This window comes from Fulmarus glacialis, unplaced genomic scaffold (assembly GCF_000690835.1).
Source record: "Fulmarus glacialis isolate BGI_N327 unplaced genomic scaffold, ASM69083v1 scaffold10418, whole genome shotgun sequence".
Lineage (NCBI taxonomy): Eukaryota > Metazoa > Chordata > Aves > Procellariiformes > Procellariidae > Fulmarus > Fulmarus glacialis.
The window spans coordinates 19,483-46,110 of NW_009228933.1; the positions used below are offsets into that span (position 1 = coordinate 19,483).

Genomic DNA, 26,628 nt, shown 5'->3' on the forward strand with positions numbered 1-26,628 from the left:
TACACTAGAGTATTTTGTACTCTACATTAAATGAGAAGAATGTTGGCTGTCACTTTTCATATTCTGAGTTTATAGCATGACTGTGCTATAATCTTTAGAGTTACTGTACAGCAAAACAGATATTGCAGGCACTGAAACGATACCATCAGCTTGAAAGTGATTTCATGTAAAACATGATACAGTTTTTTCATTTTAAAAAATAGCGAGTTTTGAGTCGTCTTCATTTCAGTTATGTGCTTGTCAGTGTTTTGCATGTGATTAGTTTCGCTTTCTTCCTCCTGTACTGTTGGTCATTTTCCCTGTTACATTGATGGGACTTCCACATAGCAACAGGGAAGGACAGAGAAGCAAATGTGACTGTAAAAGTTTTTCATCTGAAAGCATCTTTTACTTGCACCCCCCTCAGAAAAGGCAGCAGAATTGTAGACTTGACTCTGTTTGATATTCATTAAAATTAGCTTGATTTTTCAAATTGTGATTCTTCCTGTGTTTTATCGATTTCTTTTTTTTTTTAAAATGTATTTAAACCAGTCATTAATAGTAACATAATCCTCTGTTATGAAAGACTATCTAATGAGTGTCTGATAGAAGATAAACTATGCTTCCAGAACAAGGAATATCTAGGTTCAGATAAACTTTCAACTTATAATGTACTTGAATCATCATATTCTGTAATTGTTCATCTGGCTTTATTGTTCCAAATGACAGTCAGAGTTCAAAAAACATAGATTAGTTTCTCAACATTTCTGACAGAGGATCTTATGACCTTCAGTCAACAGTCATTCTTCTCAGTAGTTGAAGACAGTAATTAGGAAAAGACAGTTCTTACTTAGCCACTACAAGAAACAAGTTAAGCTCCAGTGATTACCAGAAAGTGGTAGAAGGAAATAAAATCTGACTCCCTATTTATGTGAACATTCCCAATTCTTGAGCATTAAAGAGAAATCCATTAAGCTAAATTGGGGGTTGGACTAGATGACCTTTAAAGGTCCCTTCCAACCCAAACTATTCTATGATTCTGTGATAAATTGAATAGAGCAAGTCTGTTCATGCTTCTTGTCTATCTCTTGCATTAATTGCCTCAGTCCTCTCTTCAACTTTTACACTTTTATGTTGGCCAGTTGCATTTAAATGTGATGGGATGAAGAAGTCTGAAGGAGCATTAGACTACTTTGACAGGACCCCAGCTAGGGTGCAAAGGCTTTAGTCTCAATTTATACCTTTCTGGAAAGAATCTCAGACAAGAAAATATTTATATCAGTATTTGAACCTTAAGCATCAAAATAAGCCAAAGCAAGACATACATCATTAAGCAGCTAGACACAGGCCCTTGCTAGGTAATCTGTTGTTCCTTTGATTTGTTTTGTTTTTTCCCAACCCAGGCACCAAAATAAATCACTGTTTGTTTTATAATTTACTTTTAAGTATTTTATTTTTTAATTCTTTTTCGTTAGTCCATTGCTGTAATATTGAAGTTGCAAATTATAAAATAGGAGAATAGTCCTACATTATTTCATTTGAAAGCTAAAAGCTAATTCATCTATGAATAGGGGAAGAGAGTCCTTTAACAGTAATCTCATTAGCAGTTATGGGAGTACCATTGCAGCTACTGCTTTATATATGTTTTCAAAAATATTTGCCTTTAAGCTCTCCTGTGTTCTGATTGGTGTTCAAATTGATTAAAGGAGATTCATTTAATTGCCTTTTAAAAGGTCCTTAAAATAAGTGTTTTAGTAGGGTTTTCCTTTATTATTCCTGCCCTTTTCAATCTACTTTATTAAAAATGAGTTTTCAAGACAAGCAGGATACAGCAAATATTCATCTGTGTTCACTAAGTAAAGACTGGGGTATCTTTGTTTACCTTAAATGTTGTGGGTTTTAACTGCATGTAGTTTGTCAAATGAGGCCTGTTAAGTCATTGTTATTATAAATGTAGTTGTGGGGATTTGGCATAAATCTGTCATATAAAACCATATGACTTCACCTATTTTCAAATTTCATTATTTTATTCATTTTGCCTACTGTAAATACATCTGTTGTTGTTTTCTCTAAACTTAGATGATGCAGCTGGCTGTCATTGGGTTGTGTTTGTTCTCTTTCAACTTTTCAGGTCAGCCATTCGTTAATCCAGATGGCACTCCAGTTGTGTACAATCCTCCTATGCCTCAGCAACCTGTTAGGACCCAAGTGCCTGGACCTCCACAACAGCCACCTCTTCCCGCACCACCTCAGCAACAGCCAGCAGCGAATCACATCCTCTCACAGGTGCACATGTCAAATACATGATGTTTGTATTGGTGATTGATACTGTCATATTGCTGTCTGATAACAAGGGATCAGTAGGTTTGTTCTGTTGAAGCGTATGTTAAGAAGTAATAGCCACACAGGTATGGGTAACCGGTCTTTTTCCCCTACAGTCCTCAGAACTATCAGTTCTGCTAATAACCGAACATGGTAGGCAGCCTCTTCTTAAAAATGTAGAAAATATTTTAGTATGAAAACATACCAAGCCTACATTGCTCTGGAAAAGAGGTTCTGCCTTCCTTAACTGTGTGGTTACCCCTGGCATTAATGGTAATATAGTCAGCAATCTGGGAAGAGAGGATTGCTCTGGAAAAGAGGTTCTGCCTTCGTCCTTAGTCACACTGTGTGGTTACCCCTGGCATTAACGGTAATATAGTCAGCAATCTGGGAAGAGAGTTAATCCAAGTGAAATCTTTGTCTCCTTGTCTTAAGGTTATTTTTCAGCCAGATGAATTCTTGGGCTGTACTGCACAAGCAGTACTAATGGCACAAAAGAGGTAGCTTAGGACTGGTAGAGTATGAACGCCTCTTTCAGTAGCACTTTGGCTTACTCTACTCGCAAAACTGCATGCTGAATGACAGGATATATTTTATCCTTCTTGTATTGTACAAGAGGAATTTAGTAAAATAGGCCAGATTACAGATGACCTCAGCCCTTGAAGAAGAAGAGGAGAAAAGCAAAGAGTGTGTATGGGCAGGAGAAGGGAGGGTTCTACCTCTTTTTACAGCAGCTATTTCAGGCACCAAGCTACTGGCTATAGTCTCCTGTGGTATTTTCAAATTGTTCTCAAATTTTACCAAAAAGTTATTTATAGAACTTCATCTATGCCTTTATCCTTGTTCATTTTCCCTAGCTTAAATCTTCTGTTCAGGATACCTGCGTATGCCGCAGTAGAGAGAGTCTGTTTTGAAAAAGGCTCATTTGTACTCTTTCTCCCTATCTAGTTTACTACTTCTATGATTGCCTTCTCAATGGATACTGGAGTTGAACCTGCCTGAAATACTATCAGCAGTGATACCTCTTTGATGTTCAAATAACCACAATCTAGAGAAAATATTTTATATTGTTGAATAAGTGAAAGTAATATGTTTTAATCTGTGGTTAGTAGTAAATCCATTCTGTCTTTAGATGCTTTGAAACAACTTGTATTTAGAATGCATGTGTAGTTTTTATCTTATAATTTCAAAAAAATCTCTAAAAGAAACAGTAAATGTTAAATAGAAGCAATTTGCTGACTTATCGCCAATATAATGTATAACAGATAAAGCAAATGTATTTCTGCAGGGAGACTGAGATATTGAAAATTACTTCTGTTTTAATTCTATGCAGTCTTGAGCTTAAAAAAAGAAGTATCCGTTCCCTTCCTGGTAATGGAGCAGAGTTGTTTTTTTCTGTTACAAAAGACTTTGACTTTGTTTTCACTTCTCTTACTCTAATGTTAACCGTGTTTATAAACCTGTTATTTCTTCAGCCTATGCGGCCTCTGCAGCCTTCTTCCCAGCCTGTTCAGTACTCTGCAGTCTCTTATCCACCCCCGCTCCTGCCAGTCTCCTCTACACAGCAATATTCTGTGGTATTATACCTTCTGTTCATCTCCTCTCTGCATGGGTTAATCTTTAGTGGATGCTGACCTTTGCTTGGTTGTTTGTAAGTGGTGTGCGATACCAGTGTAACGACTGGCTATCTTTTCAATCACAGTAAAATATTACCTGAGTGGGGGGAAAATAGTTCCTGAGATTTTAACGTGTTTATTTCAAATTCAGCAGAAGTGTATACAATTAAGGCTGTATCTATATATCTCTATGTTTAGATATATATTATTTCCCTTTGTAAAGGAACAGCTTTTCAATGCTATTGTTTTGTTAGCCAGTCAGTACCTTTTTATGTCTCTGGATTAACCTCTTTCCATCCTTTCTTGTTGTTTCTTTGTCTGCTCTTTCTTCTGCTAAATTTTGAGGGATCAGCGGTGCTGGTGTTTTGAGGTTGTCTTTTTCTAGCCTCTGTGCCAGAACTCTTAACACTCCTACTTCACTAGCATGCCTTGTTTAATGAATAGAAGCTGGAAATGAAATATCTTAGTCTTTTGTGTTTAAGAAACAAAACAAACAAACAAAAAAAACCACACACAAATTGAAACTGAAACCTAGTAAAGGAGAAGAGTTATCTATCTAAGGCAGAATCTGAACCTAGAGTCCAGGTCAAAAATAGGGGCTTCCCCATATGCTCTGATACTCTAATGAATGCATGTTTGTGTTGGGTTTATGTGGCATGGTTTTGGTAGCAGGGGCGGGGGCCTGCAGGGGTGGCTTCTGTGAGAAGAGACCAGGAGCTGCCCCCATGTCAGACAGAGCCAATTTGAGGTGGCTCCAAGACTGACCCTGCGCTGCCCAAAGCTGAGTCAGCCATTGACACTGGTAATGATGCATTTAAGAAAGGGTAAAAAACACTGTGCAGCAGCTCTGAGGGAGGGGAGCGAGAAACAACTCTGCAGTCACCAAGGTTGGAAGAAGGAAAGGGAGGAGGTGCTCCAGATGCTGGAGCAGAGATTCCCGTGCAGCCTGTGGAGAAGACCATGGTGAAGCAGGTTCTTCCCCTGCAGCCCAAGGAGGACCATGGTGGAGCAGATATCCACCTGCAGCCCGAGGAGGACCCCACACCAGCAGAGGAAGAGATGCCCTGAAATAAGCTGCAGCCCATGGAGGGCAGGAGCAGGCTTCTGGCAGGAACTGAGGCCCATGGAGAGGAGGCCATGCTGGAGCAGGTTCTCTGGCAGGACTTGTGACCCCATGGGGGACCCACGCTGGAGCAGTCCATTCCTGAAGGACTGCACCCCGTGGAAAGGACCCACGCTGGACCAGTTCGTGAAGAACTGCAGCCCATGGGAAGGACTGTATCCCGTGGGTGGGACCCCACACTGGAGCAGGGGAAGAGAGTGAGGAGGAAGGAGCAGCAGAGACAAAGTGCTATGAACTGATCACAACCACCATTCCCCATCCCTCTGTGACACTTGAGGGAGGAGGTAGAAGAGTTGGGAGTGAAGCTGAGCCTGGGAAGAAGCAGGGGGGTTGGGGGAAGCTGGTTTTAGTTTTGTTTTTATTTCTCATATCCTACTCTGTTATTTAATTGGCAATAAATTAAATTAATCATCCCCAAGTCGGGTCTGTTTTGCCCATGGTGGTAATTGGTGAGCGATCTCCCCATCCTTTTCTTGACCCATGAGCTTTTCATCTTATTTTCTCCCCCTGTATTGCCAAGGATGGGGGAGTGAGAGAACAGCTTGGTGGGCACCTAGGAGCCAGCCAAGGTGAACCTACCACAATGCTATACAATAGCTATTTTAGTATGTATTCAGAGTTTTTATTTTGTTCTTATTTTCAATATTAATCAGAAATGTCTTACAATAGATATAGATTGCATATAGATCATATGCAATCGCCTGCATATAATTAAAACTATATTCTAACAGTTACCTGTACTTTATGTATACAATTCTAAAAGGAATTGCACTTCATGGAGGTTGTTTTGTTATTAGCGATGTTGTTTCTCATGTTATTTTAGAGTTTGAGTACATGTGCACTGCAGTCAGTATAACTTACCTCCTTAGTAATGAAACGAGAATGGTTAATTAACCTATGCGAGTTTAGCATATGACTAAATTGCTGTTAGTAGCAGCTAGTTCAGGTGTGATTCACAATCATTGTTAGGCATATGGTTGTTAAAGCAGAGAATGAAACTCCTTCCAGGTTCATAATAGTTTCAAAGCATTTTACGTTCAGGAAATGGGTTCAAATACTAAAGTGTGCTGGCAATTTCAAAAATTTAGTCCTGCTGGTGGTAACTTAGGTAACATAGTGAAAAGGGTTGATCGTCTTGGTTCATAATCTAAATGCAACACATCTGTAGTTGGTACCAGGAAAGTTTGGTTTATCCATTTATTGGTAATGCCATGTTTCAGTGGCTCATCATGCTTGTACTATACATATCACTGTAGGACAAACTCACCAGATCAAAATTTACTCATATTGGTAGTGTAACAGAAATAAATGTGTATTGCTTGGGTTTATTCTTTGGACATTTTTAGAGGTAGTATTAACTCATAATTAAATATCAGAATCTCCTTTCTAAACTAGGTGTTATGAAAAGCAGAATGTAAAATCTAATGTAGAAAAGCATTATAGTTGCGTTAATAGGCATCATTAAAGAATGAAATGGCAAAGGCAAAGTTAGATTGTTGATCAAATGAAAATAGGGCTTTTTAAGCTGCAAAGGTATTCTAAATAAAGCTTTAGGTGTAAATTCATATTTCCAGTGGTATCTGGATATCTCTAGCCTTGGAACTATAAAATTTCATCATAAAATGTGAACGCAGCTAATCAGTAGAAGACAGAGTTTGCACTTATTCTTTCTTGATTAACTCCTATCTTCTTCAGGATGATATAAGAGAGGATCAGATGGTCTTAAAATATTTTTAATGTTCCTCCATGTTTGGAGAGTCCCCTTTTGAAGCGTGAACCAAATCTTCCTGTTTAGCAAAAAAATACAATACAAGTGACCATTTCTGATTTCCAGGATGTTGGTAATTTGATGCTGAATTGATTGTAAAGAAAAAGAGCTTGGAGTTACAGTAATAGAAGTTGCAAATTTCACAGGACTCCTGCAGCGCTCAGTGCAATCAGTATCATAGTTTCAGATATTGATAAAATACAGATAGTAGGTAACCACTAGAATACATTTCTTGCAGCTGTTACTTGACTTCAGGCTAAAAAAAATTAATCGTTGCATGTAGTATAATACCAAGTTAGAGGAATGTACCTTGTTATTCAGGATTAGAGCCTCCTTAACTTAAGCTCTTAAAACCAAAAATTACTTTAGCAATACTAATCCCTTCTGCTGTTTTAACTAGGGTTAGATGTTTTCACTCAGGCTTTGAAGTCCAATCAGAAAATGTTAGTGACACAAATTCTGACTTTATTTTTGACAATTTAATTCTTACAATAAGTAGATAGAAGCAGATGTAATCCAAAAATTGAATATTTGCAGTGAAATGAGTGAAGTCTCTGAATGTAGATGTTCTTTCCTGCTGTCAGCCGTGAAGATAATTTACTCCTATAATGCATCTTGTTCTTTCCTGTTGTTCTTTGGCTGATGTTGCTAATGCACAGTAATTTGAGACATGAATATCTGAAACTTACTGAAATATTTGGCTATTTTATTCTTTTTTTTTCTTGAAAGTACATTTGTGAATGTAATTTTTCTTTTTTTTTTTTTTTTTTTAACTATTACAGCAAGACAACCTAGGATCACAATTTAGCCATATGAGTCTTGCCCGCCAGCCACCTGCTGATCCAGCTGAACCTCACACTGCTATGTTCCAGTCCACTGTAGTCCTCCAGCCCCCACAGCAGTCTGGTTATATCATCGCAACTGCTCCACCACCACCACCCTCTGGCCAACCAGTTTCTGCTCCAGGCTACTCAACATCTAGCCACCCTGTCAACCAGCAAGTACTCCAGCAGCAGGGATATATGCAGCAACCTGTGCCACAGGTACAATGGCTCTGTTTCCATCCTCCCAAAAGCTATATTTAAAAACTGATGATGCTGTTCTATTAATGAGCTTTTTGTGTGGTGTGGGGCTCCCTGTTCAATTGCAGCTGTGTGCATTTACTCTGGGGTTGGGTTTTCTTCTGGCTTACGTACTTTGAAATGAATGACTTCAGTTTACTTGAGGAGGAATAATCACCCAGGTATTTACCTGTAGCTGCTAAAACTCATGTTCTGCCTAGTTTTCTAGTGTCTCAGATGTTTCTTTGTGGAAATTGGGAGTTGTTACTTCTACAGTGAAAGTAGAAGAAATCGGCTGTTAAAGAGGGAATTTACGTAGTATAAGTAGTTTTTAATTGCTAAACCATTTAACTTAGTTTCACCTTTTTAATAAGTTTTGCATCTTTCTTTTATCATGTGATTCTTTTGGCATTTAGATGTCTGCCTTCTATAAACTTGCTGGTAGTGAATCTCTTTAATTGTTATTTGTTTTTAGATGCCAGCTTGTTATTGTACCCCTAATCAGTATCCACACTCCAGTCAACAATACCGACCTGTTTCTGTCCATTACAGCACACAGCAAAACCAACCATTGGCACAGCCTGGACAGCAGACAGGTTTGTTGAACTTTTTCAGCATTTCATTAGAATGCCTTGTGTGTGTTTTCTCCTGTTTTGCTTTTTAAACTTATTTTGCTGTATAATTTCAAATAAAGTAAAAGTTCAAATATGGGATACAAAGTATAACTAAGCTAAGGTGGAAAAATCTGATTCAGTTGCTCATGAAACTTGAGATTTGAGCCATTACTATGAGTGGCTCATGCTGTAATTTTAATTATAGGATAATTTTTTTTAGTTTAGAACTGAATAATTTTTAAAACTTGTAACTTAGTAACTAACTTTTTAGTAACTTGCAGAGTAAGATTAATTAGTACCTTTAAATGATGTAACATTGTAGAGATGTACCTTAACTGAAAGTTCTAGACAAAAGATACTGATTTTAGATGTTGTGGCATGAAAAGACTGCTATGCAGAAGATACTGGTGATACTGTTTTAATTTGTCTTTCTGTTCTATGATTAAAAGTATCTGGCTATTGAATAGAATATATAATGGGACTGAAGTGTTTAGAATTAGTTTTCTGCTCCTCCTATTTCTAGTAAAGACTTTTCTACTGTTCCTGAGTTACCTTTCTAGGAATGTTATCAAGCTGTATTTGTCTCCTTTCTTTCCTATTGTCTTTTTTTCCTTAGAAATTGTAACTGTAGCTACCATTATTCTAATAATCTGCACTTAAAAATATTATTATGACTTCTTCAATAAGATTAGGATTCCTGAAACAAACTTACTTCTGAGTAATATCTTGATTCCCAGTCAGAACTTTGAGAAGAGATGTTTGGAGGCAGAGATCCTTAAAAATCAGGCTTTTCTACCATGTCTTAGTTAAATATGTTAGACTTTTGAGTTTCAGGAAGAAGGATTTTTTAATTTCTCCCCCAGCCCCCAGCTATGTGTTGCTCTACAGAAATAGGATGAAAGATCAGCTTTTACAAATATTAACTGGATTTTTTTATAGCTGTTCTATGAAGTAGCCTGTAAGAGGGATGGCTCCCTCTTCCACAGTTCTTGTAGGAAGTGCTCCAATAGCAGCAACACTTCAAGTTGTTATTCAGAGTTCAGTTCACAAATTTAGACGGGATTATTTCATTGCAGAATCATCAAGATGTGATACCCACTTATGGTAGGGTTGTCAGATCATTTTAAAATACTGTTAATACCTGCTTACTGCAAAATAGATCACTCTTCAGAAGTGAAAGTATATTGACATTTTTTCAAAGGAAAACAAATTACTTGTTTTTGCAGCTTGTTTTATCCATTGTTGTTAAGGATGTCTTATCCAACTGTATTACACAACCTGCTTTCCTTCCTCAGAATTTTTAATACCTAGACTACTTAAAAAAAGTCTGAGGCTCGGCTGGGGTTACTTCCCCATTTACGGGTACACCCTATGTGAATAGCACACAAACTCTCTAAATCGGAGAGAGCCCAGTGTATATATGTAGCTAAACAAAACAATCTGAATTTGAAAGCATGGGGTGACGGTGCGTCAGCACCAAGATGCAAAGGGAGGAATCGATTGCTATTAGGTAAGTAAGTTTCTTTCTTGTCTGTTTTTAGCTCTTTACATTTTAACTGAATTTCACTGCCTGTAACGTGGACAGGGTGAAAAGCATCAGCAGCTAAAATCTCCCTCTGTGTCCTAGAAGAAAGCAAGCTGTGCAGACAGCTACTTTACTACTTTGATAATGTACCTTGTGCCTGTAACCCTGACATCAAGGGATCATGTTTAAGTAGTGAAGGGATGATCCAGCCAATAATTCCATTCAATCCTGTTTGGTTACTTGATGTTTACTAGCACTAGTGGTAGAGAGAAGTATTTTACTAACAATTGCGTAATTAGTGTTTAACTCAAAATCTCCAGATTGTTACCTGGAGATTTACTGCTTTATAGGCAAATTTGAATCAGCATTCTAGAGATGGAAGGTTCCGCATCATGTTTTCTGTTCTGTAAACTGCTTATGAGGTGGTGTATTTTGAAATTATCTCTTTTGTAGATTTATTTTAAACCTTAAATATTTGTGTTAAGTTGATACAAAGCTATATCCAAAATGGTTGATGCTTATTAGCAACGGCTGCTTTTGAGACAAAAGGCAGCATGTTACTTGCCTAATATAGCAATGTGTCTGGTCAAAAATGACAACTAACAAATCTTGTATTACATAAAAGCCGTGGGTTTTATTCATCTTACAAAGTGGTTACTAACTATGAAATAACTTTCCAAACACAAATCTAGATAAAAGATGACAGCTTCTGAGAGCATGGCAACTGAAGCCACTTCTGGTTTAATATTATGGAGTGGCCTGACTTTATTTATGAGCTGTTGGATTCGGGGCCGTAACACTGTCTGAGAGGTTTACATTTCTCACAGTGAACCGGTCTCTTTTTCAGCTGCTTCCTGGCTTCCTTTTTAAAGGGGTTTCAGGTGAAATATTTGAGGGGTTCACTTTCAATAAAAACGCTTTGGTTGTCCAAAAGATGTTGGGAGAAGAAAACTCTCTTTAAGAAAAAGGCATTTCCAACTGCCATGATAATGAGGGCCCAGTTACCATGAGACCTAACTACAGGCTGATAAGTTAACTTTTCTTATATTAAAAGTGGTTTCTTTTTCATTATGTAAATATTAAGAAACATGCTTCTTTTTTTATCTACTGTTTCAGACTATTTCTGTGTAATGAGACAATCTGCTATGGCAGGTGTGGGTTTTCTGCCAAGTGCTGCATTTATGTCAGACCACTCTCTATGCAGAGGTGAAATTGTGAAGCTAAAAACAGAGCATTCTTTGGAGCGCTGTGGGGAACCTTCTTGGCAGTCAATTTATATTGTTCCAGTTCTCTCTGCTTGCAAAATTCATCATGTCTGTCTCTGGAAGTGCCAGAAAAAGCTGAAAAATATTCATAGCTACATTGCAATTTCTGGGAAATGAGGGGTTTAGGTTGCAGATGTATTGATTGGATCTTCATATACTGCAACTTTGCATTCTGCTGCTTTTTAGGTGCCATAGATAATTTTGTAACAAAGTACATTTAAGCGTTTTGTTTATTACAGATATGAGATGGATTTTTGTGCACAGTTCAAACTTAAGAGTTATTAAAAATTCTATTTACTAATCCTGATTCATTGTTCTAAAGTTTTGTATAGTACTCTGAAAATATTTATAGTGTGTTGTGTGTTTCTAATGAATAGCTTTCTTGGTTTTAACAAACTGAGCCCTTTAATTTTCTGAAGCAATATTTGATTATATTAACAGCCTTTTTTAGTCTTCATTGTTGCAATTTCTGTAGAGACAGCCAGCTGAGACTGTTAATTCACAATGTTCATTGTACCCTGTATGTATGTAATCAATGAACATTGGTGGGTTTTGTTTACAAAAAGTGTTTGGTGTTAACTGAATAGTTATTTTCAAAATAGACCATGCAATTTTTTGTTTTTTAAACACAGTTTAAAAAAAAATTCAAGTGAGTTTTTGCAGCTATATTTGCTCTATTATAGTTCCATACCAAGGTAGGGAGCATGGGGAGCGTCAAGGTCAGTAGAATGTGAAAGTGTCCAAGTTAAATACAGACTCTTCTTGCCGTCAGTGCGTCTTGACAAGCCCGGTTTTGTTATTCTGGAGCAATAACTGGCTTTGTCTCAGAAACACTGATAGTTACGTTTTTTTGCTGATGTGGTAAGTAGCACATGCCTGTATAATAGAATATGACAAAAAGAACTTTATGTTCTGCATGTGTTTTGATCATGGTAGCAGTTACCTACTATATGCTTTTTAAAAAAAAAAAAAAAAAAAAGCAGGATTTAAGGTTGGACCTAATAAACGGACAGATTTCCTGTTTGGCACTCATGCTTGGGTTTTTATGTTGGTTTTTGTTTTTTGGGCTTTGGGGTGGTTTTTTTAGGCCATTTTTGAAAGATAGCAGAGGGATACCAGTCTTTTTCCCCGAGATAGATTTGAATATAAAATATCTTCCACTGTATACGAACATGGCTTTTATCTGGAAGATCTTTCTCAGTTCCCAGTTGTTTTTAGCATTACAGATTTCAGTAGAAATTGCCCTTTTTAAAAAGATTTGCACACATGCCTTACACAAATTTTCTTGAAGCGTGATTCAGATATTTGAATCATAGTCAAGATACTCTCATCCCTAGGGCACCTGAGGTATTAGTAGAATTTAGCATTAGTAGAATTATCATAACTAGAATTTAAAAAACTAAAGTGCCTAGAATGACCTTGTCCATAATAATAGACAATTAATTGGTTTTGATATTATCTAGCATGCTTTGTTCAAATGCTTTCAGCTTTCACCTATCAAATCAAGGTGTTAATGCATGTAACTCACTAGAGTGTAAATAAATATTGCAAGCATGTGAGAGCAGCATTGCAAATAGTATATATAGTATTTCATGCTGGATCCAAATTAATAAATCTGTTAATTTTAATGTTGGCTTCTTTTTATATGCATGATAAGTTCAACTCTTTCATGAAGTTGCCAGATTTAAAAAGCCATTGGAAAATGCTACACATACATTTTCACATAGGCAAATGTGTTCATTATTTCAAAATAATATTTACATGTATAATTTCAGGTTACCACGTTTTGCCTAACCAGCAGCAAAACTACCAGGGTTTAGTTGGAGTTCAGCAGTCTCAGAATCAAAATCTAGTCAGTGGCCAACACAACAATGTTGGGAATCAAATTCAAGGTGTGATTGTTCCATATCCTTCAGTGCCATCTTATCAGGTGGGTAATTTATTCATAACTTTCCAATCACTCTTCTGTGTGTTTGAGTGTTTTGTTTTGTTTTTTGATTATTTTTTAAGTGCATTGCTTTGTAAATGGTAGAAAGCTGCAAGCAGGTGTCAAAAGTGACTTTAGGGACAGAAATTAAAAAATCAAACAAACAAAAAACCCGCAATTGAAGTAAGAAGAAAATCTGTCACAAGTGTACAAGTTCTAGTCCTGTTGAATGCCAAGTGTTGTGTTAAGTGCAATTCAGAGGATGGGGAAGAAAAAGCTCACAAGATCTCTCTCCCCACCACCCCACTTTCTATTGTAGAGAAAATCTCATTTGTTAATTTATGGAGTCCCTTGGAACCAACATTTCCATTTTGGGGGAAGAAGATAAAAAGGTTTTTTTAATAAAGCACTATTACTTCAACTACTGTTATCACTAGTTTTCTGAATTTAGAGAACTCCAGCAGATCTTTCAGTTTCTGTTTTTTTAAAATTCTTACATAAACTAGGTGATGGTCAAGAGGCAGAAAGAAACATTGCCAGCAGAAGAAGATCTTAATGTGTTCTCAATTTTAGGTTTCGGTGCCTCAAGGTTCCCAAGCAGTGCCCCAGCAGACATATCAACAGCCTGTTATAATTCCCAGTCAGTCAAATCAAGGATTGCCCACAACAGGAATTACTACAGTGTCATTCCATCAGGTCAACAGAATAATTTAAGGTGAGTTTAACTCAGTTATTCAATTTCTCAGCATCTAGGCTTAATTGCCTTGTAGCAACTGACAGGATCTGCTATAGTATTGCATATATTATCTGTTTATTATCTATTTATTTTTGCTCTTATGCAATGAACTAAAACAACCAGTACTCCTCTAATTGGGACATACTTGTTAGACTGGAAAACATTGTTTCCATATCACTTTCAGCAATACTTTACTACAGTTCCATGTCTTAAGTTTTCTGCATTCCTTTTCTTATACATGCAACACCAGTGTGTTCAGTAGCAATGCCTTTTTGCAGTAACATTTAGGATGGCTATCCATATTACTGTTTTTGTCAAAGATACTGCTTTAATAAGGTGTAGAGGAAGAGACTTTGAATCCCAGAAAAAGACTTTCTTCCTTTTTGGGAGCTTTGTCTGGAAGGAGCTTAGCTTACTTTGTCTGTGTAGCTAACGAGGCCTGCTGGCACAAAGCTGGCTATGAAACAAGTATAGGAACTTTTTCCTATGCTCAGGGCTTGTTTGAAAAATAACCTTTTTTTTTCAGCAAACTGGTCTACGTGTACAGACCTCCCTGTGTATACATCTGTGTCCCCAACACAGTTTGAGTATTTGTGAGAGAACAGATAGGCAGATACCTAAAAGAATTCATTAGGATTAATGTTTGTTACAAATTCTGCTTTCTCTAGTTTTTTGATCTTACAAATGTGCATCATTTAAAAATACCTCGCCTGCAGCTTTTAAACAATCAGCAACAGTATGAAGCTTGCTTTATCCTTTTGTGAGTGCGGAGACTTAAATAGTATTTGTGTCATCGCTGCATGGCTTCATCTACTTAAATCTGAATACTTGTTCTTTGTATCTGAAGGTTCTTTTTACCCTTTTCTTCTGTAGTTATAGTTGAGGTTCAATGAAGTCATAGGTAGATGTAATCGCAGACTTTTTTTGAAGTAAGTTTTGTTGCTCGATCTTTTGTGTCATTTAGAAGGTCCCTTTCTTTTGAACAGGGAAACATTTGGAGTTCAGAGCAGACTATCAACTAATGACGGCATTTTGCTTTTATCAAAATAGTTATGTTGCAGCACTTTGGCAAGGAAAGCAGAATACTGTTCTGCAGGAACTGAATATTGTCAAACCTACAGGTCACTATTGAAAACTGTATCAGTAGATAGATGAGAAGCTGTGTGAAAGTACACATCCCATGCAGATATAAAACCATCTGGTTTAGTTTTCACTGAGTTTTGTCTGCTTTAATGGAAGGGAATCTTTAAATTAAAATTACATAATTGAACTGTGGGACAAAGGATGGAACAAACTACTTGTGACAACATAGGTAAAAATGGTAAGTCCGACAGGATTACACCTACTTTTTTCCACAATTTGAAGTATAATTTTTTTTCTCTTGTTCCTTCAGAATGTTTACTTTATCTGTTAGTACAGAAACGAAGTACAAGATTCTACAGGCACCATTCTGATTATGGTCCACCAACCCGATGTTCTGGCTCTGGCAGTATGATCAGTTAGTGGTGTGACAGAATTTGCCTATGTCTGTTACTTACCTGATTTTCCCCTCAATGCCCTGAAAAATAGCTGGCATAAACAAACTTTTAAAGTTATCCATTTCCTACGTATTACAAACAAATGAAAGGTGGTTTATCTCCTTGAGTTGTCTCCCATGACTAATTATTTTTCCTTTTCCCACACCTTATTTAGTAAAGCCATGGAAAGGTGATCATCTCTTTAAGCTGTGTTACTTTACACTGAAGCACAGGTGTGCTCGTTTGGTGTGCTCAATAAGCTGGCTCAGCTGCATGGGGCCAGCCTCCAGCTGAGCGACTGCATCTGAAATCCTCCTGACAGGTCCTGTGGTGATCATTTAACTGAGACCTAATTCTGGTTAATTGGGCAAGGCAACAAATTGTCTTTGTGTTATTATTCTACATGTCTTTATACTGATACAGTACTATCGACACAAAAATAGTATCTCAAAATAGGTGAATTAGTACAGCTTCTTAATGTATGCAAGGCATAGGTTTTTGCCAAGGGAGAGATGTGAAACTTCAGTCTTGTGAAGAATAAGTAGATTCGGGGGTAGGTGGGAATATGATTGATTTTAAAATTAACAAAATCTCAGTGATTTGCAGTACGTGTAGACAGCAAATGCAGCAGTCATGATTAAATAAATTAGTGTAGCATAAATGCCTGTTAGTCATATTCTTTTTTTATTATTGTTATTATTACAGTTCATCAGTAGGATATTTGCACCCTCCTGGATCAGAGCAGATACAGTTTCCTAGAACATCATCACCATGCAACTCACAGCAGCTTCAAGGACAGCAGTGTGCAGGTTGGGGGAATAAAGTTTTTACTGAAAGATTTCAAAAATGTCTAGCTGTTATTGTGCTGGATGTCTGGGTATTTCCTATTAAGGGTTTGATTTAGAATTAAGTTTTGTATTGTATTTCCTTCTGTGTTCCATTTTTGAAGTTATATTGAAGACAGATTAACTGGACAACTCAACTTGTTTATCATTGAAAGCTCTCAAGTTATTTTCTTAGAATTCAGTGACGTACATCATAATGCCTTGCATGTCTGCTTGTGAGTTGAGACAGACGTGGCTTCTATATATTCTCAGCAGAATGACTTTCATCTTCTTCTGAATAGCTACATGAGTCTGAAAAATTTGAGATCTGGGTTTACGTTTGATAGAACAAAAGCAAGATACATTTTGGAAGCAGTATGCCTGGCTTTTCTACTGGAGAAGTATTCTAGATTTCACTTAATGGAGTAGGAGTAGTGATTTTCTTATCCTGAGAAGAGGGTGAAAACTGTAGGCATTCTGGGTATGGATAGAGAGGAGAGGTAGCTTTTTGACCGGCTGAAAAACTAAATGAAATACTCGTAATCTCTGTGGGGTGCTTTGTTTTTGTTTTTATGGTAGCCTTATTTACTGCTTTTACTTTCATAGTTTATAGCAACCATTCAAGTCAGAAGCCATCACCTCCTACATTATTGCCACCTTCATCAAAGTCAAAGCCACAACAGGCTGCTTCCATTGTGCACTACAGCATAGTGTCTCCACCCTCATCATGTAAAAGTTTGCCCACTGGTCTTTCCATCATGCAGCCAATAAAAGGTATATTTTATTGGGATTTTCATCTAAGCCATTCTGTCTAGAAATCTGTTGTAAATTATCAGATTGATTTCATGGCTAACTACTAGAACAGCTGCAACTTCAGTGCCATTTCTGCAAATACTTTTTTCATAATTCTTCATCTGAATTGCTATTATTGTAACTTTAAAAATGACAACTTGGAACTTAAGTGAAACAATAGCCAACTTCATGGGGGCAGCCTGGAGGCAGCCTTCAAGCGGATAAGTGTCCCTTAGCAGAAGCACTTAAATCAGGTTCAGAATGTTTTGATCTACAAAATATTTGGGTAATTTTTAGAAGGTGTATAAATAGCAGCCTCAATGGCTTGCGAAAACAGCAGTGACATAGCGCTTGCCATATCCATGAAATGTTTACAAATGTTAATATCCAAACACTTAAAAACTCTGAATTTCCAACCATAAAATTGATGAACTGGTCAGGAAATTAAAGAGCACTAAGGTTAGGCCCCACCCAAGAGATTATAGAACAATCCTGTGATCATAGCGCTACTGTCTCTATTTTACTAATAGGGAATTTGATACATTGGAGGTTTGGTTGGCCAAAAAGGGGTAATCTCAAATACTGCTATCTCATTATTTTGCAAGGAAGCAATAGATTAAACAACTCTAGGTCAATGACCTAGATTCCACTATAGACGTGGTGTTTTCTTACGAACATTTATCTTTTAAAATATTTTTAGAGCCTGTTTATTAGTAAATAGATAAAAAGCAGTTAAGCAGCAAGATAGCTGGATTATCAGTGTACTTTACTTTGTGGGCAGGTTTGGTTTTGTTTCCATTTTGCGTCAAGTTTGTTTGGCTTTAATTCTGGATGACTGTCATTTCAGGATATCTAAAATAGGTCTCACAGTAGTTTGTTCTTCTGCCCTCATAATATATCCTGGTAGTGCTGGGTTTATGCAGTTTTGAAGGCCTGATTCAAACCTGCTAAACTGCAATTTAAAGAATTTAGGGGAAGGGGGAAGCCCTCTATGACCTATTTTGAGAGAATAAAGAAAAGCATGCATGTTAGCAAGTGATATTGAGATGATGACTCAAGGCCACTGAGGTAAGGACAGTGAGGACATATGCAGACAAGCAGCAGAGTTCTGTTTCTTTTCATTTGAAAAAGTTACAGAGGACCAGCCTGCAAATCTGGGAAGCCTTCCAAGGATTTTTTCTGGGTTTCCCTTCTAATGGGTTTTGACAGGTGATAAAGTGTCTGCAAACTGACTTACGTGTTCTATGACACTTCATTTCATCAGCATGCTTGTTTAGGAAAAGAATTCCATTTATTTTCATTTACTGAAATGCTGTGGACCTAGAAGTGTAGTAAAAAGAACAAGTCTTTCTGGATGTACAAAGTTTTCTTTTGCAGTTTAAATAGCATTTTCAGATTGTGACATTATTTTTTAGAAATGGTGCTGTAGATGGTTTTGCAAGACAAGCATATTTTTATTGGGTGTTCAGTTCTCACAGAACAAAGGTAAGTCAAAAGAGTTCTGTGCTGAGTGCTACGGAATAAAAGACTATAATATTATAAAACAGTAAGATGTATTTCTGTATCATTTATAATATTTGTAAATATATGCATAAAATATTAAATGGAGAAGATTGTAGACTCCCTCTTTAAAAGTGGATGATTAAATGATGTTTAAACCATGTGTTTTAATTGTGGTTTCTGAGAAATGCTGTAAACAGTGGGTAGATCAGAGAAGGAAATTGCAAACAACCATTTACGAGTAAACAGGACGTTCTATAAATTACCTGGGACAGAGCCAGGTCGAAGGGGGAAGACAGCTTCTCTCTCTCGGGCAGCCTCTCGTCACAACTGCTCATGTGAAACCTTACGAACAGCGTTGGCTGTTCTCCCCTGACTTTGGCATTTCTGTAGTTACCACAGAGGTGAAGTGGTACATGATGTAGGGATCTATTTGCAGTCTCTGCCCAGAAAAACATTCATATATAAAACGTGTAAATGAGGGTAATTTTGCCTCAGACTAAAGATTGATTCCAGATTTTTCCGATGCATGCCACCGTATCAGAGAAAACATTTTGAGACTGTATTGCTGTATATCATGTAAAACTAACTAGGTAACTTCTGTTTTTAAATAAAGCATATTTTTGCTTAGTATCACATGTTCTTCAACACACTGCTCTGACAGTAACTACAGTGAATGTAGAATACTTTCACCTACTATTAAACAGAATGCTTTCTTTCAAAAATATTCTCAATAATGGGTTTCAGTGGTTCTGCTATCTCTTCTAGTTCTGGGAAGCCCTCTCTAAGTTAACTATCGCAGATTTATCTGATAGTGGAAATGTAGTTGTACAGAAGATACTGCTCTAGTTTTCTAGAATTCAGCAGCTTACTTAGCAAAACATTCATTATGTTATTTTCCCCCCCCCCTTTTTTTTTTTAAATTCACATCTGTTCTGCTAAAACGAATATTGAAATGTATGATGAACTAACTATATCCTACCAATTTCTTGTCTTGTAGCAGTAGCACCACCACCAGGTGGAGGAGTAGTAATGATGCAGCTAAATATACCTAACAATCCTCAGCCTCGGAACCATTCACCTCCACAATGGAAACAGAATAAATATTACTGTGATCATCAAAGGGGGCAGAAGTCCGCAGAACTTAGCACTTTAGACAGTGCTGCACAGGTATGAGGTTTTTGTTTTGTTTTCCAGGATGACTTAAAATTTGTGTAAATTGCATCTTCGCATATTTTTTCAAAAATTCTTCTGGGGGAATAAAAATCTGCTCTGGTAATACTTAATATAGCTTTTTTAACTTTACTTCAGTCTTTGAATGCTCTAGCTGTTGTTTAGCTTGTTCAACTAGGTACTTTTTAAAACACTAACTTGTTGTTTATTCCAGTTGCAGCATAGTCCTCAATTAGGTAGTCCTGTCACCTCACCGGCCCAATCACCAGCACCAGCTCAGCTATCGAACATGAAGAACATCCGTCCCACATTAACACCTCTTTCTATTGTGTCCCAGTTTTCTAGACCTTTTGTCCCTGGACAAGGTATATTTTTAGTTAACTCAAACGTGTGTATGTTTTCTATTTGAATGTTTTCAAATACAGGTTATAGGAGGATTTTCTGACAAACTGTGGCTCACTTCAGTAATAATGCCATTGAAGCAGGATCATCAAAATTATCCACTCAAGCATCATGTAAAATTTTACTTTATCTCTCTGCACTGATACCGTCCCCCATATTCTCAAAAGCTTTTGATCATCTTATTGTCAGAGCTTCTATAACCCACTAGCTTTCTCATAGGTGAAATTCCCTATTTCAGAATTGAAAATATTAATAAAATGTTTGATATAATTTAACTTCGTTTTAACCATAAATCAAGAACTTGACACACGCTGTCACAAGGGATATAATTTTAGAGCTACAAAGATAAAATAAATAATGTGGGACTAGCTGATCTTAGTACATTAGGTGGGCATATTATCTTTTAGGGGAAAGGATATAGAAATGCGATGTTGAGATGAATGTTCTGCCAAACTCACTTACTAGTTGATGATGCACTGAATCAAACCACTGCCTAAGCGAGAATTCTTCATTCCTTTGCAGAAAAACTAGCATTATGGGATTAGAGCCTCTAGCCAATACTGTTGCTACTTCAATTAGTATTTCACATAGTACCCACCCAAAGACAGAAAAAGTTCTTTGTAGAAGAATTTCAGTCCTCTGCTGCCATGCTAACAGAAAAACAGAAAATAGGGAGTTTTCACTGAAATGTGATAGTTGATAACGTTTAAAAACCAAATGATAAAAAAAAACCTTTGTCAGTGAGCAAAGACATCCTGGTATAGTTCCCAAACTCAAAATTTAATGGGTCTGTTTTACAGAAAGATTTACTTTAAAGCAAAACTTACAGGAAATTCTGTATGTCTTCCTTATTGATGAAGAACACCTTATTTTCTTGTCTGTCTTATCTGCTGCATAATCTGTATGTCATTGCTTTGTATTCCGATGATGTAAAAATTCCAGGTTGCCTATTGTAAAGTATACCTCTCAACTTTCTTAATCTTCTGTGATTACTAAAAACTTCTATTCCGTTGTCTTTGTGAATCCTTGGAGCAAATAGGAATGTGAAGATATACCTGGCACTCATCAGGGATATAATCATGAAAATTACTAAATTAGTACACTGAGAGGAGCTTTAGCCTTATTAAGCTCATTTCAAAATGAGAGGATTTAGATAAGACTGCAATGAAGAAAAACTTGTTGTAATCCTTAAATGCAAGAAAGCTTGTACCTTTTCACCTTGTGATCAGTACGTGACTGACTTACATTTATTTTATCATGCCAAATCTTATTTTGTTAGCCTAGCCAAATATACTACTTTGTGCATCGTTATTCTGCTTTCTCTTCTGTATAAGATATACATCATAAGAGGAACTTGGAGGAAGATTTCATATAACAGAAAAACCCTTCTAATTACCTTTCTCTTTAAGGAGATGCCAGATATCCATTGCTTGGCCAACCCCTGCAATACAATCCACCATCTTTATTACGTGGACAAGTAACAAGCCAACAGGTATTAAAGAGAACAATCTCCTGGCAACACTGAAAAAAAAATTTCAGGATTACCATTATAACCACCATGAATAGGGGAATGTGTTACTGCATGAGAAAAGTAATTGAGTGGAAGGTGCTTGCTTTCCAATAATGGTTTTATTCTGTGTTGATACTTCCCATTGTTCTTATTTATTGTATTTAAAAAAAAAAAGTGAGAAACATTTTCCTAAAATTCAGCTTTAGACACAGTGTAGATTATGGGTTTTTTTTTTTAAGGAATTCGCCAGCAGTTCCAAAAATCACAGAGAGAATTTTTGCTAGAAGGATTTTCTTCTATTTGAATAACAATTTCAAAAAAAATTAGAAAATATATGTGGGTATTCCTAAACAAAGAGTGGGTTTGTTTCTCATAAAAAAACCAAAACCAAAATATTAGTGTTAGCAAGGCTGAACAGTTTTGCCATCTATTTAATTTTTGGGACAGACACTGAGACCCCCTACCTCTACCTTGCTCAGTTCTACCCGAGATCAGCCAGAAGATGTGATGGATTGGGGGGGGGGCGTGTCATTTCCTGCCTTTCTTCTGAAGCCAAGGATTGAATGTGCCTGACTGCAGGATGGCTAAACTCCAAGACTAAAATTGGACATGAAAATCTTTTCTGTACCATGGTAGCACAGGTTATTTTCCAGACATTCCTCTGCACTGTTTTTCACTGAGCTAACCTAGAAATTTTAAGATACTGGTCCATTGTCATTAAAGTACATAATTTACGTCAATCTTTCCAGTGTCAACCTGGAAACAGACATGGAAACAGGGGAAAGAAACCAGCAAAGAAGGCTGCTTCAGCAGATCTTGGTGCAGGAGAACCAGGTATAGAATTGCTGATTGACACAGTCCTCCAGAAAAATGAATTATGGTGATGGGCTGGGAATGTGACAAGAAAAACACAGGTGAGAAAAGGGCCAGAATGAAGAGAAACTGGACAAAAATGGACACGGCAAACACTGGAAACATAAGGATGGAGAGGAAGACTTGATTAGGAGAGAGGGGAAGAGGGAGGTTAAATGAGAAAAGTGTAGTTCTGAAGGCTTGGAGAAAAGACCAGAGAAGATCAGGATTGGACAGTACTAAAAGGAAAAGCAAGTTTGTCAGTTTACTGGACGTAAGTTCTATTATATTGTTACATTAAATATTGTTATAGTAAATATACATATCCCTGGTTCCTTTTACTTGCATGAAATGTGAAATCAAACATAAGCAACAAACGTTTGTACTTTTTTTTTTCCCCCCTTCTAATATAAATAAGCACATGGATTTGGGGGACATATTAGGAGATCTACAGATTAGCTCCTTGGAGTTGGTAAAGATGTCATCCAAATAAAACCTGACATTATCTATCTTCATATCTTTACTGGACAGAATTTTTGTTGCAAGTGTTTACCTACTATCAACTCTTTGCAGAAAGTTACAGATAAATCAGCTTTTTCTAACAATTTACTGAGGAGGATTTTTTGAGAGAAGACAGACTAGTTTTTTAGTACGGTGATGTGTGAAGAGTTAACAGACAAAGCCAGAGAGATGCTATAGTGAGTTCTCAAACCTGCTGCAAAATTAGGTGTTGATTATTTTATTATTTTTCCCTCTCTCTTTTGAGGGCCCTCTCCGTATTCTCAGCTTTTATTTGTATACTTGTAGCTGTAAGCAGTGCTAAATGTGAAAACAAAAGGCTCTCTAGAATACCAGAAATGGAATGCCTGTGTATTTGGTATCAGCCAACTGGAGATACAAGTAGAAATAACTCATTTTCCATTGTGTTTGTTGTATCATTAAGTACAATGACCAATTTAAATTCAATGTTTTTCTTGTTTCAGTTGTGGGAAAAGTTCTAGAAATTACTGAACTGCCAGAAGGCATAACTCGTATGGAAGCCGAAAAACTATTTGGAGAACTTTTAAAAGTTGGTGCCAAGATTCGGTGGCTAAGGGATTCGCAGTGTCTGCAAACACAGCAGCAGCACCATCGTCGTTACTGTGGCAGCGCAGACAGTAGCCTGAACACTGAGCCATCCAAACCTAGTGACTTGGCTTCCACTTACACGGTTCTAGCTACGTTCCCTACAATGTCAGCTGCTCAGAATGCATTGAAGAAACAAAGTAGTACCTCAGTGAACAAGTTCAGGCTGAGAACAAGCAAGAAGCACTACGACTTTCATGTTCTGGAAAGGGCTAGTTCTCAATAGCAGTAACATCAGTGGACACTCAGCCTTTACTACTTCCACGTCCTCCTCTCCTTGATCGGCTTGATGTTATGGGGTTTCTGTTCTCTTCATAGAGACTCCTGGGATGTTTTGTCATATGACATTAGCCACTGAAGAATAAATAACCCAGTGATCCAGCAAGATGAAGAAAAAAAAATGCAGTTAATCCCAGACAATAGCAAGGAATCATCTTTGAGACAGGCAGCTTTCTACAAGGAATGCTGTTGAAATGCCCCCTACTTTTATAGTAGTTTTGTTTTATATTTTTGAATTCTTGTATCAGATCCAAAGTTCTATTGTACAGCAAACGTTCATAAAAATCCATATTCAGATTTGTATTTTATAATCCCTTTTCACAGCCAGCACACAGCTGTCCATTCCAAGGCAGGAACCTGAGGATTGGTGGAGGGGAAAAGAGAACCATTTTCAAGGAATTACACTCATTTTCTAGCAAACTACCCCAAATCTTCAAGTTAACCTGTTCTTTGTCCCTTGTGGTTTTTTTCTTTTTTCTTTTTTTTTTTTTTAAGAAAAAAATACATGTAATTTTAGTAACTAACTCCTTAGATGGTAATTTTCTTTTGAGATTCCTTCAAGCAATGTCAAAAGAAATTACAAGTAGCTTGTACCCTTGAAGGATTCGCTTCTGATCCAACAAGTTGAATAATTATTTAAAGGGGAATATGAATAGGTTACAAAGAATGTTCACTGAATCACATTTTAATATTTCTTCTTTTTAGCAAAAGTGTGAAGAAACTAAAATGTATCTTCACAAGTGACAAAATGTTTGCACTTTAATTGTGTTCCCACCAGTATGGATCTCTTTCTTTTCCTTTTCACGCTAAGATAATTGTGTTTGATAAGTGCTGGAAACCTTTTTATGGTTTAAGTTTTCATCATTTGCAGATGCTCACTGGACATTAAAGATTCATTGCACATAAATGAAACAAATTTTTTTCAATTTGTGTAATTTGCAAGGCTGTACAATGTGTGCTGATGCAAGCCTTTTTCAGTTCAAGAAAATAAATGTTTACAAACACGAACTTTTTCAGTGCACTTGTTTAAACTTCTAAGAGTCTTCTGAACACATAGTAATGGTTTGGATACCTTCAAATGGGAGAAGAGAATGTAAAAATAACACAAATACTAGAACTTCTCAAAGAACCACTATTGGCTGTTCCTCTTCGTGAAGCATTTATTTACATTATCCTGCCCTTCGTCAGTGTTAAATGTTTCCCTATAGAAGTAAAAAGAGAGAGAAATTCATCAAACACCGTAAGGGACTGCTCCTGTTTTTTTATTTTTAGCACTGATTTGCTGTGTAGCTGAGCAACTATTTGTTCCTTTCTTAAGGCTATCTCTTTGTAAAAGATGCGTTTGTAACTTCTGTAAGTGGAAATTCAAGGTAAACGTGATGTTTAAAAACATATTTTACAGAGGAAAAGTAAAGAATTTAGGTGCCTAAACCAGCATTGATTTTCATCTTGTACATAAAAAATGAACAACCTGAACAACCAACCATAAACAAGTGGCAGGAACAGTCCTATGCATGTTCAATTCTTAAATACTTCACATGATGAATCGAAGTCCTTGGAAGAAAACTAACCTAGGAATAATGTAGCCTAATTAATTAGGTATATGGGACTTGATTCTGCAAAATGCTGTAGCAACAGGTATTTACGTGACTAAAGGTAAACTTAACTCAGATGCTCCCCTAAAACAGAGGGGAAAATGTTCAGCTTCAAGCCCCTAGGCAAAAGACAAATCTACTTATCCCTGTCTGCTTTTCTAAAAGGATGCTACTCCTTGACTGAATATACTGCTTGAATGAGGGGATATATTTCTTTCTCCTCAGGTTGGATTGCTGTAGTGTACTGCACCCAAAACCAAAGACGGTAAAAACCCCAGTTTATGCAGATTATAATATTCCCCTCCTCTGAGTAGCACAGAGATAACATGACTAACGCACAGGTTCTGTCACTGCCTCTTGCTGATTTCCAGTGCTAGTTTAAGTTTATGGTTTTAATCCTGTAAAAGTAGTTAACAGATAAAAGGTCTGTAATGACAGGTGTCACAACCCAGAGAGGCAGCTGCCTCCTGTGGCTAACACATTCCAGGACAAGATTTTTCATAGATGTAGAAGAGTAGTCAATAGCTGAAAGCTTCCATCCATTCTGAACGACTTAAGAACTAAATCTAACATCAAATCAAACCATTTCCAAAGGATGCTGTGTGACTTGCTCCATTTAATAAACTTTGCCCATAATAACCAAAGAGAAAAAAATGTAATGGGAGAGGTAAGCATGGAGAACACCAGCAATCCAACCAAAAGGAGGGGAGGGATACACTGATTAGGAACAAGGCCCAGCAAATATTTAATTCTTACCAAGTAAATTGTAAACTTGAGTGCAAATTGCCCTAGAAGAAAAAGTTAGAACACTTAATAAGCCAGTTGTATTCTAATCCTGAACCTGGTACTTACCTACGATTACTACAGGCAGGTCACCCTTTCTGAGTATGTTTTCCTGTGTTAAACAGGGGCAGTGACATATTTTTGAACTGGATGTGCTGATACAAGCCACACAGATAAAATTAACAGGACTTTGGAAGCGTCAAAGGTCTCTGATGTCTATAGTGGGCACAGAATTCAAATATTTCTTCTTTACAGTCTTGTTCATTCCTGATTTTGTGCTATTTCGTACTGACTCTAGTAAGTGAACAGGGTGTAAACTCATCTCACCAAGACCATTTGT

The 26,628-nt window shown here is 36.9% G+C and overlaps 1 protein-coding gene across 1 annotated transcript in view; it reads left to right on the top strand.

Moving 5' to 3' along the window:
* The window catches only part of R3HDM1 (R3H domain containing 1), a gene marked incomplete at its 5' end in the record, with an annotated part of 43,981 nt that extends 19,066 nt beyond the window's left edge, over window positions 1–24,915 (top strand). Inside the window, 14 exon segments of the mRNA XM_009583657.1 lie at window positions 2,111–2,265; window positions 3,777–3,878; window positions 7,591–7,851; window positions 8,345–8,465; window positions 13,049–13,203; window positions 13,774–13,870; window positions 13,873–13,915; window positions 16,159–16,262; window positions 16,884–17,051; window positions 19,570–19,739; window positions 19,957–20,107; window positions 21,554–21,636; window positions 22,404–22,488; window positions 23,490–24,915. Of these exon segments, the coding sequence (XP_009581952.1) occupies window positions 2,111–2,265; window positions 3,777–3,878; window positions 7,591–7,851; window positions 8,345–8,465; window positions 13,049–13,203; window positions 13,774–13,870; window positions 13,873–13,915; window positions 16,159–16,262; window positions 16,884–17,051; window positions 19,570–19,739; window positions 19,957–20,107; window positions 21,554–21,636; window positions 22,404–22,488; window positions 23,490–23,857 (2,063 nt within the window).
* Between the last annotated feature and the right edge of the window lie 1,713 nt (window positions 24,916–26,628).